At 42.5% G+C, this 14,864-nt stretch overlaps 1 protein-coding gene and 1 non-coding gene across 41 annotated transcripts in view; both read left to right on the forward strand.

Annotated features, from left to right (window-relative positions):
- The window catches only part of TLN2 (talin 2), a 496,882-nt gene that overhangs the window by 352,862 nt on the left and 129,156 nt on the right, over positions 1 to 14,864 (forward strand). For 38 of the 40 annotated variants that reach the window (XM_086321322.1, XM_086321364.1, XM_086321331.1 and 35 more), the window contains 6 exons: positions 3,079 to 3,207; positions 4,419 to 4,532; positions 6,563 to 6,676; positions 9,365 to 9,499; positions 11,920 to 12,048; positions 14,150 to 14,285. In XM_086321322.1, coding sequence (XP_086177448.1) covers positions 3,079 to 3,207; positions 4,419 to 4,532; positions 6,563 to 6,676; positions 9,365 to 9,499; positions 11,920 to 12,048; positions 14,150 to 14,285 — 757 coding nt within the window. The remainder of the gene's footprint in view (positions 1 to 3,078; positions 3,208 to 4,418; positions 4,533 to 6,562; positions 6,677 to 9,364; positions 9,500 to 11,919; positions 12,049 to 14,149; positions 14,286 to 14,864) is intronic. The other 2 variants (XM_086321363.1, XM_086321365.1) reach the window with 1 other exon arrangement.
- TRNAG-CCC (transfer RNA glycine (anticodon CCC)) lies at positions 10,602 to 10,674 on the forward strand. Its single transcript has one exon. It is a non-coding gene; the product is annotated as a tRNA-Gly (tRNA).

Below are 14,864 nucleotides of genomic sequence, written 5' to 3' on the forward strand. Positions count from 1 at the left end.
CTCCGTTTGACTTCTCAGCTAAACTTCTTTCAAGATTTTGCATAAGTGACCAACTTGTGATTACCAAAGGGGATGTGGGGGAGAGATAAATTAGGAATTTGGGATTAATATATACATACTATTATATATAAGATAGAACTAACTGTATAGCACAGGGAACTCTGTACTCAGTATTTTATAATAACCTATATGGGAAAAGAATCTGAAAAAGAATATATATATATATATATATATAGGCAAAATTCAGCAGATTACCTTATATATGATTTTATATGTAATTGCCTTATATAATTTTATACCTTATACAATTCATGTATATATATGAATAAGAAAATAGAAACCAGCTTCAAGTTCATATCCCCAAGGTAACATGTTGTATGTATTTCTATGCATTTTCAGGTTCATTATACATCCCCCACAGCTTAGCCTATCTCCTTGGCTTCTAACAGAACAGTAGGGTATCTCAACCAAGTATGTGAATTTCATTCACTTTCAATGTCTGTGACATGCAGTGATATCCAGTAGACCTTCCTCCTTGTCTAACTCATCATTATATTACCTGAGGGGCTGAGAGTCCTCGGAGATATATCCTGTGTGGGACTGAAGAGAATCCCAAGGAGGGGCAGAGTCTGAACTTCCTTCCTCTGCTCTGATCCCTCTTTCTGCCAAGAAGCTCTGCTTCTAACCATGCCTTTTAGCAAAAATACACATTAGACCTTTGGATTATAGTAAGTTTTTTTTTTTTTTTTTTTAAGGTTGTTACTGGTTTTCTTTCCTTTTTTCTCTCTTCTTTCTAAGTTTAAACAAAGCCATTTCAAGCAAACCTCCTCATGTTCACAAAAATTACTTGCTAGGCTGGAAAGAACTTTAATGAAAAGTCTGCATATGTGCTGAGTTGCTTCAGTCGTGTTCAGCTCTTTGCATCCCTAGGGATTGTAGCCTGCCAGGCTCCTCTGTCCATGGAATTCTCCAGACAAGAATACTGGAGTGGGTTGCCATGCTCTCTTCCAGAGTGAAAAGTCTAGTCCTTTATTTTACAGATGAGAAAATTAGAACTAAGAGAAAAGTTAAGCCTATTATCAGATAACCAGGACTAAGCCGACCAGTGTGCGCATTTTTTTCTAGATGTGTGGTGGTGGTCCCCAGACCCATTCACTGCATATACCGACTTACCAAAGTATTTGTTATTTTGGATTATTTATATTAAATGGGACAAGTTGAGTGTTTTTCTAAGTTATTTTAATCTTATAGTTAAAAGTCATCATGGCAATATTTTAATTGCTGAATTTTGTTGAAAGATAAAGAATATATGGTAGTTAGACTTACAAAGAATATATTTAATGTGAAGAAAAAATATAGATAATCAGTAACTAAGATTGCAGGCCAAAATTAGTACCCCATATCTAATATATGTTCATCATAAAAGACATTGCTAAGGAAGGATCCAGACAGTATAAAGTATAAAGTACAGAAATGGTGCTTTCCTGCTGCTTGAACACGCAGTTTAGGCTGCTGTGCCATGGGAGGCATTGATAAAAAATGCCCAGTGACCAGAAAAAATGACTCTCATGAAAGCAGAAGAATGCAAAAGGAGCCCTAACAGTCCTTTCACGTGCAAAGTGCAAAGATAGAATTTTTTAGTTGCTAGAAACACAAAATCAAGACTAGTGAAAGTGGTTTTAGATTTGAAAGAATGGGAGATTCCATCCAAGAAGATTGCCAGTACAACTCTGCCATGGGTGTTAGATCTGTTCCACTCAGTGTGAATTTCTATGACTTCTTATAAATACCGCAGTTCAGAGAAGTCAATTTTTGCAAATTGGTAAACTTGGCTAGGTGGCCATATGGGAAATGGAGACGTTCAAAAAATTGATCTTCAGTAATTGGTGTGTTTCTTTCTGCCTTGCAAGCAATTATTATAGCCTGAAAATGTTCATGGAAAGAAACTCGTTCATCTATTTACATCCAGTGCTGGTCACAAAACATCCAGGCCCTGTGCGAAGAATCTTGATTGATGCTTTTATTGCTGGTAGAGGTAGAAGACTGGATAAGCTTTATGTTTTTGTTGATTTGGGGCTTCTCTGGTGGCTCAGATGGTAAAGAATCTGCCTGCAATGTGGGAGACAACGGTTCAGTTCCTGGGCCAGGAAGATCCCCTGGAGAAGAGAATGGCTACCCACTCCAGCATTCTTGCTTGGAGAATTCCATTGACAGAGAAGCCTAGCAGGCTACAGTCCATGGGGACACAAAGAATCGGACGTGACTGAGTGACTAAGACTTGTACACTCACTCATCATGCAGTAAAATTATCTTCTCCCTACATTGTCTTTAGCCTTTCTGTTCTTCAAAACCCTACTTATCTAAGTAAAATCCACTTGGACTTCTCCAGTAACGTGATAAAAGAGCCATGGGCTTACACGAGGGAAGCATGGCCATCGGCAGTGCATGGAACCCTCCCCTTTCCATGCCAGGATAGCAGCATCAATTTCTCTTGTTACTTTAGTACAATTGGGAACCAATTCTACTTGAATACATTTGCCAACTCAGGCTCTCTAGAAATGTAATTTCTAGATATGGTCTTTCTTGAACAACATTGCCTCATAGAACTTTGAATGGCATTCCTCTCCCTCCTCCCTGCAACCTGGGCCCCTGTGGGATACTGTAATCTTAGCCCATTCTCATTCGCCAGTACAGCAGGACAGGAGAATGTTTCAGCAGGGATATGTGTCTGTCACTCTAATTAAAATATAGCTCTTCCCGAGAGATGTGAGCAGGAGGGACTTAACAGCTTTTAAACCGTGGGTTTCTGACCACAAGGTAATTGATATGGATGACGAAGGCTATCACCTTAAGTGTTACCATTGGATTTCTCCTGTTTAGCTGTGCATTGTTGAAACATCCCATCCCCTGGTAGATTTTTTTTTTTATTGAGAGGAAACATCTTTGTCACAAAGATACTGCTCGGAGCATTCTGAGATATCTTGTACTCCTAGGAAAAATAAAATTGAAGGCACAAATTCAGTGTCTTTGGCACATTGCCCCCTGGACCTCCTGAAATCTTTGCTTTCACCTTGGCAGGGGGCTGCAGCCAACCCTGAGAACGAGGACCAGCAGCAAAGGCTGAGAGAAGCTGCCGAAGGCCTCCGGGTAGCAACCAATGCTGCGGCCCAGAATGCTATTAAGAAAAAAATCGTCAACCGACTGGAGGTCAGTAAGGAGTAAAGAGCCTGGTTTGCTAGAGTTTAGATTTGCAGAGAGTCCATTGAAAGAACAGTCGAATTCATAAGGCAATGCTCATCCAAAGGAAGCTAAATCAATATGGATGATGCAGTTTAATGTATTAGATGCCATGAGCAACTTGAACAGCTGGTTTGGGGCCACTGTTCGTTTACGTCCCGTGGTTTAGATCCATTGACACAGTTTGAAAAACTGCTTCAGGTCATGTTTGCACAAAGCCAAGATCTTTTCAAAGTTTAACAGTCTTGAATAAAATTCAAATTTTCTTTCAGGAGGAACCAGGATTTTTGTGGGGTTTTTTTGTTTGTTTGTTTTCCCCTGGCATTAAGGGATATACATGTTCAGGGAAAAATGTAAAAATGTAGCTAAAATGTAAATATTTTGTTGGCGGTAATGTTCTTTTAGGACTTCCAATAGAAAGTAATCACTTTTGAAGATTGGAGATGGGAATAAAGAGGTATGAAAGGGACTAATAAATACTTTTGTCATTTTTCAGAATGCTCATTTATTCTTGGGAAAAAAGTAATAGGTACAAATTCTTTAGAAAATGAATCTCACAAATGTACACAGGAGACTCTCAGAATACAATTTGGGGGGAATTTGAGGCCAGAACTTGCCTGTCTGGTGAGGAATCCCAACATGTGTAGTTTTCTGGGTTCTGGAAAACAACCAGCCTCCATGTCCATGGAAGGAGACTGGAGAGTCAACATGATTAAGTGTGCCAGGCCCAGAAAAGCCTGGGCCTTTCTGAACCCAGGCAAGTCAGGAGCACCAGTGTTTGTGCCTGGCATGTGACCCAGAAAGCAGCCCATGCCTCATGGGAGAGAGAGGCCTTTTTCCTAAAACATTTAGGCTTGGTGCTGCTTATCAGTTCCATATGGTCTTGGGACTTGTCCCCTGTCTTTTGTGGAAAGAAAAATGAACACCAGAACTTGGACACTCAAGCCAGCCTCTCTTTTTCATTTGTCCCAGGCAACATAAACCAAAGGAAGACATCAGGACTCAGCTAGGTTAGGATTCAGTGGTGCTGAAAGGGTGGAGTCTGCGCCTGGCGCTCCCTTTCTTATAGCTGTCCGGTGCCCCCCTTTAGTGGAGGGATGTATATCAGTGTGTGTGTGTGTGTGTTTGCACACGAGAACCCTGGCTCACCTCCTCTCTCTGTCCCGCCACCCCCCTCCCAGGTTGCAGCCAAGCAGGCTGCGGCTGCAGCCACACAGACCATCGCCGCCTCCCAGAACGCAGCCGTGTCCAACAAGAACCCTGCGGCCCAGCAGCAGCTGGTGCAGAGCTGCAAGGTGAGGCTCTGGCCACCGGAGAGCCAGGTCTGCTGAAGGACACCCTGATAGCATTAGAGCACGTGGTGCCAGCTAATTCAGTTAAGACCCATCACCCAGGCCCCTAATCCAGTTTGTTCTGGCTCCCGTGTTTCAGGTGTACACACACATACACACATCTGGCTTTTGTCTATTAAGCGGATGGCCTGTACTTGGAAGGGAAGCACAATGTTTTTACCAGCGTTGTCTTTCCTTTGTCTGGATTCTTTTCCTCCTTTTTGTGAGCACAAATCAAGGACAGTCGATGATGAGGCCATTTTCGGGCTCTGAAGCAGTAATGAAGCATCGAATTTCCCAAGTGCCTCCCTCCCTTTGAGCAGTGGCATGTACCTTCAGTCTTGGATTTATCCGTCTTGCCTGGTCTCAGTGCTGCTGTGCTCGGGGCTTACTCTGGTTACCTGATGGATCTTCGGAGACCAGGCCCTGATTCCATGCTGAAGCCACAGTGCCGCCGAGGGTGCAGCACGCCTCTGCCGCCTTCCCTGAAGGCCCACAGTTGACTCCCGGGAGAGCCCTGAGCAGTGCCAGATGCACACTCTCATTGCATAGCTGTCGCCCACATCTTGGCACCGTTTCTCACTAAAGTCTCCCACAAGCGTTTGCAGTCCGCCGTGGGACCTGGGTGTAGGGACATGTTAGATTTATGACCCCTCTCTCTCCTTTCTCAACTCCCCTCTGCAATGCTGCATGCATGAGGGGTGTTGTTGCCTCTACTTTAGAAATGGCTTTACTTCTGCAGGGAGACCACCCGGGACCCTTTAAGTCCCGAATCCCGGGTCTCTGAGCCCAGCCCCTCATTAGGGAGCAAGTTTTCTCTGGTAGAAAAGCCTCAGCAATACAGGAGGACCCTGACCTTGGAACTGTGCATGTCAAGGGGGTTTTTCTGAGAGCCAGGTGCCTGCTATGGAGAGAGATGGTTTCCTATCAGGGCCTGGCATCAGCCGCCAGTAGGCAGAGCAAAATGGCATTTCCCTTCTCAGAGAGCACATGCCTCTTGCGTCCAGGTAAATAGTATGAAACCCCTCACCTCTGCATTTTATGAGGAAACTGAACATACTCATCCTGTGGGTATCCCTGTCAGGGGATGAGAGCATTGCTGTTTATCAGGATGCTGTGCAGAAAGGAAAGTGGACCAGATTGCTGGAGAGGATCCACGGACAGTCTCCTCGAATTTTTTTTTTTTTTTTTTTTAGATTTTTGCCTAAATGGACTCCTGAAAAGAACATGTCACCAGGGTGGGCTGCTCTTGGGCCCTTCCTTAGAGTGCTGGCCACTGTGCCATGAGCTCTGAGGGCCTGGTTAGTCAGACGGGGCATGGGCGCAGAGGACGTGTGGGAGAACTCTGAGTGAAAGGCCATCATCTCCTCGGCACGGTGGAGATGGTCTCTTTCAAGTGCTCTCACCACAGGATGCTGTACTCCCTTCCCCACGCTGGGCAGTGGGTTTCCCCATTTAAGAAATGAGAACAGAGGAAGGGGAACCATGGTGACATGAAAGTTGATGGACAGAACATATAACCACAAAGTCAGAAATCGACATGCTGAAGTATAGTGTTAGTTGAGTATTTCTCTCACTTTCTTCTGATCATGGGACTGAATAAATCTCTACTTTACCTATAAATTGGAGAGATTCTTTAATTCTAGGGTTTTCAATCCTCATGAGTCAGGATGGTATGAGTTGCTACTGGTGAAACTGTTTTCAGGCCAAGTTATAGAGGATCGTCTTGTGCTGGGTGTGTTGGGACCTGGAGGACCACAGGGTAGGGGGTGTGCAGGAGGAGCCTTCCCACAGGTGCTGTGTTGGGACGCAGTGTTGGCAGGGACCCTGCTGGCTACAGCTGCTGAGTGAATGCAGGGTCTGGACCAGGCATCCCCCGAGGAGGGAAGGCACACCTACAGAACATTATCACTTGGGGCATTTGCCCTTGCACAGTGTGTTGGTAACTCACCATCCTGGATGTGCTCAGTTTTCATCTTTCTTGCTTCCTGCAGGCGGTGGCTGATCACATTCCTCAGCTGGTCCAGGGGGTCAGAGGGAGCCAAGCTCAAGCAGAAGACCTGAGCGCCCAGCTGGCTCTCATCATCTCCAGCCAGAACTTCCTCCAGGTACTGCAGCAGCATTCACCCCGCTCTTCCCCAGAACCAGAACCCACCCCACCCCACACTGGGCAGGGGGTTCCCTTTATCCTTACGAGAGTACTTCACAGATTCTAGAGCAAGAGCAAAGTTTTCATAGTAAGCAGACCTGGAGAGGGAGATGGAGCTTGGCAAAGCAAGATGCCGACGTATAGGGAAATTGCCATTTTTCTATCTATATTTCTCTTCTCTGAGGGAAGACATGTAACCAGTTCCATTTTTTGAGAACAGCCTAGTACTCAGTATTGCTTTAGGTTCGCTAGTTTCTGGAATACGTCATGCCATTATTCATTAAGTTTTCCTGGTGGCGCAGACGGTAAAGAATCTGCCTGCAATGCAGGAGACCCCGGTTTGATTGGTTCGATCTCTGGGTCAGAAAGGTCCCCTGGAGAAAGGAATGACTACCCGCTCTAGTATTCTTGCCTGGAGAATTCCACGGACAGAGGAGTCTGGTGGGCTACAGTCCATGGAGTCACAGAGTCGGACACGACTGAATGACTAACACTATGACAAGTTTCCGGAATATCTCATGGCGCTATTCATAGCCAGGGAAACAAGAAGCAGTGAGTACATCTTCTCCAAAGGTGTCATGCCTTCTTGTGACAGTTGTAGAATTAGTGAGTATTGTTGGTCTTTGTTAAGTGAGGCTAGGTTCACTTTTTTTTTAATTCAAAAAAATATGACTATTAAGTTGTGGGAACACTCCCCCTTTGTACTTCTTGTTTTCACATCTCTCAGCACTTTGCCAACTTGGACCCCGTAAACAGTCAATTTGGTTTGGTATGTTTCTTCCTTATCCCTGTCTATTCAAATCTCTGCTTACAGGACCCACTGATACATCTATTTGGTTAAAGTGCCTTAGCTCTGACATGCAGGTATAGAACATGAAAAGCTTGTGCTTCCTCACATTTTAACTTCATAAATAAACACATTTATGTATGTATGCATTCTCTTGGGATTCACTGTGTATTAACTGTGTTTTTCAAGTTAACATTTATTAAGAACATTGATGATTTTGATTCATAGTCTCTCATCTCCTATACTCAGTGGTTAGCTTTTCTTCTGTCATTGGGCATACAGGTTGTTTACAGTCAGTTGCCATCATAAACAACCTGTGATATGATAAAAATAAAAGAGACTTAATGTGTGCTCAAATCTTTGCCCCTCCTAAATTGTTTCCTCAGAGTAAGTTACTAGAACTCAGATTGCAAGCAGCTTATTTTTATCTTGGGACATCGAGAATTATGGCTTAGACCAGTTGTTTGTCTTCTGCTGTAGGTGGTTAGCGGGCCTGGACACAGCCGTGTCTGTCCCACGGTCAGCAGGATTGTAGGGTCTTAGAATAGTACAGTGTGGACGTGTTCCAGGGCTTACTCTGCCAGTCCCTACACTTGTTTTCCTGTTTCTTTTGTTCTTCTAATCTTGCTGTGCATCAGACTTTTACAAGAATAAGTTCAGAGTCAGAAATAAATAGAAATGGAATCAACAGACTGAAAGTTTCAAACTTTTTTCAAGTTTACATTTTAAACTTTCTTCTTCTGTGTGATAGAAGAACCTTTCCAGAAGGATGAATGAATCTAAGTGTACAGCTAGAGTGTATGGAGCACACTTTTTAATACATGTCTTCCAAGACGGGAAAGCAATCATTAAAAAGTTTTTACCAATTTGCTTGGTAAAGCTTTTATTGTTTGATTTTGCCTTTCTGTGGTTTTCACAGTGTTTAACAGTGGTCATGTTTCAGTTATTTGTTTTTATTATGTAAACTTGTGTCTTTATGCTTTTTGTATATTCATGCTAATTTTTCATATAAATCCTCATGAATTCTTTAAATATTAATAATATTCCTATGTTCTTGATATTTATGACCTGATATTTAAATTGTTATAGCTGTGCTAAGAGCAATTGTGTAGCATACATATCAAAACCCTTAAAATTATGTATACTCTTTGCTCTGGTAACTTTATTTCGTAGAATTTATTTTTTTAAAAAATGAATGTGTACAACATTTTAGCTACAGAAGTGTTTATCACATTATTGTTTATTATATTTGAAAATATGAAAACATACTCAATACAGAATTGAAAAGTCATAACAGATGTATACACTGGAGTGTTATAACAGCTATCAAAAAATAGAATATGTGGAACAAGGAGATTGAAAAACAGAATAAGTAGTATGATCTTATTTTGGAAAATATATGTGCATGCACACAGGACCCACACATATTGAAATTTTCCTGGATTCTGAGATGTGAGAGGTCATTTGTTTCATTTTATATCCCTGTATTTTTCTGAATAGTCTATTAGATATAGTTGAGATACATATTCAAGAGCTATTCCAAGAAACACAATATCTTTAACGAGAAATCTCTTTCAAATCTTTTTTAAATAAGAATTTCAAGCCACCATCCCAATTTTAATTTTACTCCCCACTCTACCCACAAAGACACATACTTTTTGTTTCAAACATTCCTAGAGTGTCCTGCCCTAGAGTATCTGATTTGGGGTGGCAAATTTAGGGGGAAACTAGATAGTTTTAATGTTCATTGTTTTAGGCCAAAGTAAGTTGTGACTGATATGGTGGCATTGCTCTCTGGGTCTCTCTTCTCTGACTCTTGCTGCCCAGGAGCTGTCTGACTTTCTGTTTTTCTCTCTACAGCCTGGAAGCAAGATGGTATCCTCTGCCAAAGCTGCAGTGCCCACGGTCAGCGACCAGGCTGCGGCCATGCAACTGAGCCAGTGTGCCAAGAACCTCGCCACCAGCTTGGCAGAGCTGCGTACCGCCTCACAGAAGGCAAGTGCACCCTCGTCATGGCAGTTAGCTTGCCGCAAGTGGAGCTTTTAATTCCTTACTGCTTGTTGTGACCTGGGTGTTCCTTGGGGCCAGAACATTGCTGGGCGTGTTTCTTGATGAAATTGTCTGTTTCATTTGCTTAACCATTAAATATGCTTGTGTGGACTGACTTCTACCACTTTTAACTGCTGTCTCCTCAACTTAGTTATCACCTTCTGGTTACAGATGACTTTGGTTAAACTATGCTAGGTTACATACTCCCCCCTCCTCCCTTATGCTGGGACTAGCAATGATCTATTTCTCACAATCTTAGAGGAGACTGGTCATCTGTTTCTTGATGCCAGGTAGATTGTGGGCAGAGTAAGTGATCACATCATTCAGACATTATCTTGTGAACTTAGTAACAAATTATTTAGGTGGTAGGTCTAACTTGGAGGATCATTTGTATTATCTTTGTCCTGAATGTTTTCCACGTCTTAAATGGGAACATTCACCTTACCAGGATTCTTAATAGAACAGAATTAGGGATTGAGGAGTTTCTGTCTCTGGAACTTATTAATTCCCGAAGACCCTCCCTACCGTTCTGTTTGATATGGTATTAGCATGAAGTTCTGGCATGAATTCATTGTTCCTTACTGTAACATTCCCTTTGTAGAAGCAAGCAGCCTCATACATGACTAAGGGAAGAAAGTTTGAAGCTGATTTGAATTTGTAATATAACAGTGTACTATATCACCTAAGGAAAGACATAATCTAGAGATTTAGATTATATCTAATAAAAAAGTTATTTTGAACCCTGTTTCTCAAAGAGAGGTCCCGAGGCCATCTGCACTGGGATCACACGGAAGCACTTAAAATAGAGGCTCCTGGCCCTTGCCCCTGAGCACCCAAGTCAGCGTCTCAGGTTCTAGAGCCCAAACGTCTGCATTTTAACAAATTTCCTCAGTGACCCTGACACACCCCCCTCCAACAACTGCTTTGGAGCTGTGAGCCCCACAGTGGGACTCAAGCAAGACTGTTCACTGGGTTCACGAAGATTCTGTGAGAGCTTCCAATTAGTTTTGTATATAGTGTGAGGGTTAAGTGTATAGGCTCTGGGACTTCCCTGGTGGTCCAGTGGTTAAGACTCTGTGCTCCCAACGCAGGGGGCCAGGGTTCAATCCCTGGTCAGGGAACTGGTCCCACATGTGGCAACTAAAGATCCCGTAGGCCACAGCAAAGTTCTAAGACCCAGCTCAGCCAAATAAATAATTTTTTTTAAAAAAAAAGAAGAATTTGAATCTAAATATTCAAATTCTGGCCTTGCTATCGACTAATTTTGTAACCTGGCAACTTAATTAACCTCTCTATGTCTCAGCGTCCTCACCTAGTAATACTAACCACAGAAATCAATCAAATAGTGTGTACTGCTGCTGCTGTTACTATTATCTAAAAATGAAAGATGCTAAGATTTACCTGTTTTTAATATATTTGTGTATAATTTATTAATGAGTGTGTTGGGGGGGATGTGATGAAAGCATTTGGAGACTAGTGTTTCTAAAAGATCACAGAATAAAGTAGTTTTCTTTAAAGTTTTTACTAAGGAAAAATATCTTTCATAACCTTCAGTATGAAAAGGTAATGGTTTACAATCTAGAGATTTGAAAAAGAATTGACTCTTGAGAGTCCCTTGGACTGCTAGGAGATCAAACCAGTCAATCCTAAAGAAAATCAGTCCTGAATATTCCTTGGAAGGACTGATGCTGAAGCTGAAACTCCAATACTTTGGCCACCTGATGCGAATAACTGACTCATGGGGAAAGACCCTGATGCTGGGAAAGATTGAAGGCAGGAAGAGAAGGGGATGACAGAAGATGAGATGGTTGGATGACGTCACCGACTCAATGGACCTAGTTTGAGCACATTTGGAGAGTTGATGATGGATAGGAAGCCTAGCGTGCTGCAGTCCATGTTGCAAAGAGTCGGACACAACTGAGTGCCTGAACTGAACTGAATTTTGGTATAGACTTGTCCCTAGAGTCCTGGGTTCATTTGTTGATTTGTTCATTCAGCTGCCACATGCTTCCCAAGTTTCTGTGTGCACTCATCCTGTGCTGGTTGCCCCATTTCTAGAACCCAGACACAGTGAATAAGAATGCTCTTAGTATGAGAGGCAGTGTATTGCAGATATAAACAGCTTCAAGGAGACTTTAAGTATATCCTGTTGTGAAGCACACACAATTGATTATTTAGGGAACTTAGGACTAAAGTCTTAACTGAGCATAATTTTGTTCTCTTAGGAAATGCTAGTTACCTTTGCTTGCTCTTGCTAAATTAGGAGAGTCATTGATTATATCCCGAAAAGCATTCATGTGTTGCAAGGTACTGGGGTTGCTTTTCCAAGCAGACCTTCGTGTACATATTCCCATCTCTGTTGACAGGCCCACGAAGCCTGTGGTCCCATGGAAATCGATTCAGCACTGAGCACCGTGCAGACCCTGAAGAGTGAACTGCAGGACGCCAAGATGGCGGCTGTGGAGAGTCAGCTGAAGCCACTCCCTGGGGAGACGGTAGGAGATATCGGTGGCAGCCAGGGGTGGGACTTCACCTTCAATTAGGATACATTGAGGCATTTTTAGAAGTTGTGGGTCAGTGCGCCTAAATTTCAAGCTTTGTTAATGCAAAGCCCAGGATGGCCCCATGTCTCTAGAACTAGGGCAGAGATGGCTCCAAGGGGTCTCTGGTGATGGGTCTGTGTGTGCTCCCCTAGGGTGTGCCTGGGATGACCAGGCATCTGTTAATATTTACCCCTCTTTTCCATAAACAATACCTGCTGGTGGTTGTGCCTTTTTCTGAAAAGAATGCCCAGTGCAGCTGAATGAACTGTGTTTACACATAGAAGTTCTGGCTTTCTTGGTTCAGGATATATCATCTACCAGTTGTGAGCAAGTCCTGATCTCCGTGTTCCAAGTATTTTATCTGTGAAATGGGTGGCAGTTAAGTTATAAAGATAAATGCAAATTATTTTCAACAATCATATTCAAAAAAATTTTTTTCCATCGTATAATGGGCAGTGACAAAGCACTTTGCTGTAGCAAACCCACAACAGCACATGGGATGATGGCACCAGAAATCTAACTTAATCCTATTACAATACCTCCTAATGCCTGTGCCAGGGTTTTCTTGGCTACAGTTTTACCAGTTGTCCTTGTTTGTATATAGATTTCTCCTTTCCCTCTCTCTTGAACATTGCTGATGAGATACCTTCATTTATTAAGCACCTGTTAAGCAGTGTATACACACACAAGCCATCTAGTTTATCCTGACAGTAACTTAATTAACAAGTGTTGTTCATCCCATTTTACAGCTGAGAAAACAGAGGTGTGTGTTTGTCACTGTTCTTCTTCATGCTACCTGGCATTAGCATCGCAATCATGGTTTGAACCCAGATCTACAGGACTCCCTAACCCATGTCCTTGATATTTTACACTGAGAGCTTTTAACTAGTGCCACTCTTTGGATGAACTAAAAACGTTAAGAATATAAGAAGACTAATTTATCATTGAACAATGCCTGGTACATAGGAAGCACACAGAAAATAATCAAGTCAAGCTACCCCTCATTGTAAAAACTAGGCAACTCAGGCTCAGAGAGGTTAAGTCACTTACCTAAAGTGCCCCAGCTAATGTTGAGGTCAGGATTGGCTCCTGGGCCAGCGGCTCTGAACTGTGGTCCAGGGTCCCATTGCACAGTTCTGTGCTCCAAGGAGCCCATTCTGCCTTTACCTACAACAACTGGTTAGTTCGAATGCAAGAAACATCATGTAATTTTTTAAGAAATTGTTGTGTGTACTGTATTATATGGTTGCCTGTAATGGACCAGGCTGTTTTTTACTTGAAGAAAATGCCTCTTAGAAAACATGTTTTGCAGTTAAAATGGCATGCACTTCCTGATCACCCAAAAGTTCTCTTCCAAAATGTTGTCCTCATCTAGTAATCAAACAATTACTCGTATCCTAGGCCTCTATTGACTTTATTCTCTGAATTATTTATTCTGTTGACAAAGCAAGATGATGTGCTCGTCATGGGAAGCAAGCACTTTGCCCGTTTTTATAATCTCATTTACCACTCCAAGCCTCTATTTCTATTGCATTTCCTTCTGGTTAGAATTCCATAAAAGTATTATGATCAAATTGAACAATGGTAATGGTCCCACGTGCCAGGAAGGTGGAACAGCTGGATGTCTGCCCACTTCCTGCCAAGGCATAATTAATTCTCACTAAGGATTTTTTGCAGACTTTCTGAATTAGCTTTTAAAGGCATAATACTAATAGCTACCATTTGTTGAGTACCTACATTAATTCTCTGAAAACCTTTGAGCTAGATACTATAATCTCAGGACACAGAGACTTGGAGAGGTTCAGTGAATTACCCAAACCTATCACAGGTAGCAAGTAGAGGAGGGGAGCAGAGGGCAGGGTGTGAACTCAGATTTGTTTACCCTGAAACCTGGGTTCTTTCCCCTCTGTCACCCTCCTTCTTCGTAGGGCCATTGGTATATTAGATGGGAAAGAATTGAAGCCCAGAGTTTGATTTGCATTATTTGGGGACTAAGACTTTTGTGGATGATTTGGTTCTTCTAAGTTCTTCTCCCTGTTGCATATTCTTACAGCTGGAAAAATGTGCTCAGGACCTGGGAAGTACATCTAAAGCAGTAGGCTCCTCCATGGCGCAGCTCCTGACCTGTGCTGCTCAAGGCAATGAGCACTACACAGGTGAGACTCGCCTTCATGATGCCCTGAGGCCAGGTACAGACCACGGGCTGGTGGGAGGAGTTCATTGATTTGACAATGAACCTGATGTTTTTATTTCAGCAGTTCAACACACATTTCTCAAGCACATTCCACATGCTTGTTACTGGGCTTGATGCTAAGCATACAAAAACTAATCAAATATGATTCCCCCAAACTATCAATATTTGTGATTTTTTGGCATCCCAGGGGAATTGCTGGGAGAAATGAGGAAAACAATAGAATAGGAAAGACTAGAGATCTCTTCAAGAAAATTAGAGATACCAAGGGAACATTTCATGCAAAGATGGGCTCAATAAAGGACAGAAATGGTAGGGATCTAACAGAAGCAGAAGATATTAAGAAGAGGTGGCAAGAATACACAGAAGAACTGTACAAAAAAGATCTTCATGACCCAGATAATCACAATGGTGTGATCACTCACCTAGAGCCAGACATCCTGGAATGTGAAGTCAAGTGGGCCTTAGGAAGCATCACTACAAACAAAGCTAGTGGAGGTGATGGAATTTCAGTTGAGCTATTTCAAATCCTGAAAGATGACTCTATGAAAGTGCTGCACTCAATATGCCAGCAAAT

This window comes from Bos grunniens, chromosome 10, assembly GCF_055505025.1.
Source record: "Bos grunniens cultivar Pamir isolate PY7600 chromosome 10, Bosgru_T2T1.0, whole genome shotgun sequence".
In the NCBI taxonomy this organism is placed as follows: Eukaryota; Metazoa; Chordata; class Mammalia; order Artiodactyla; family Bovidae; genus Bos; species Bos grunniens.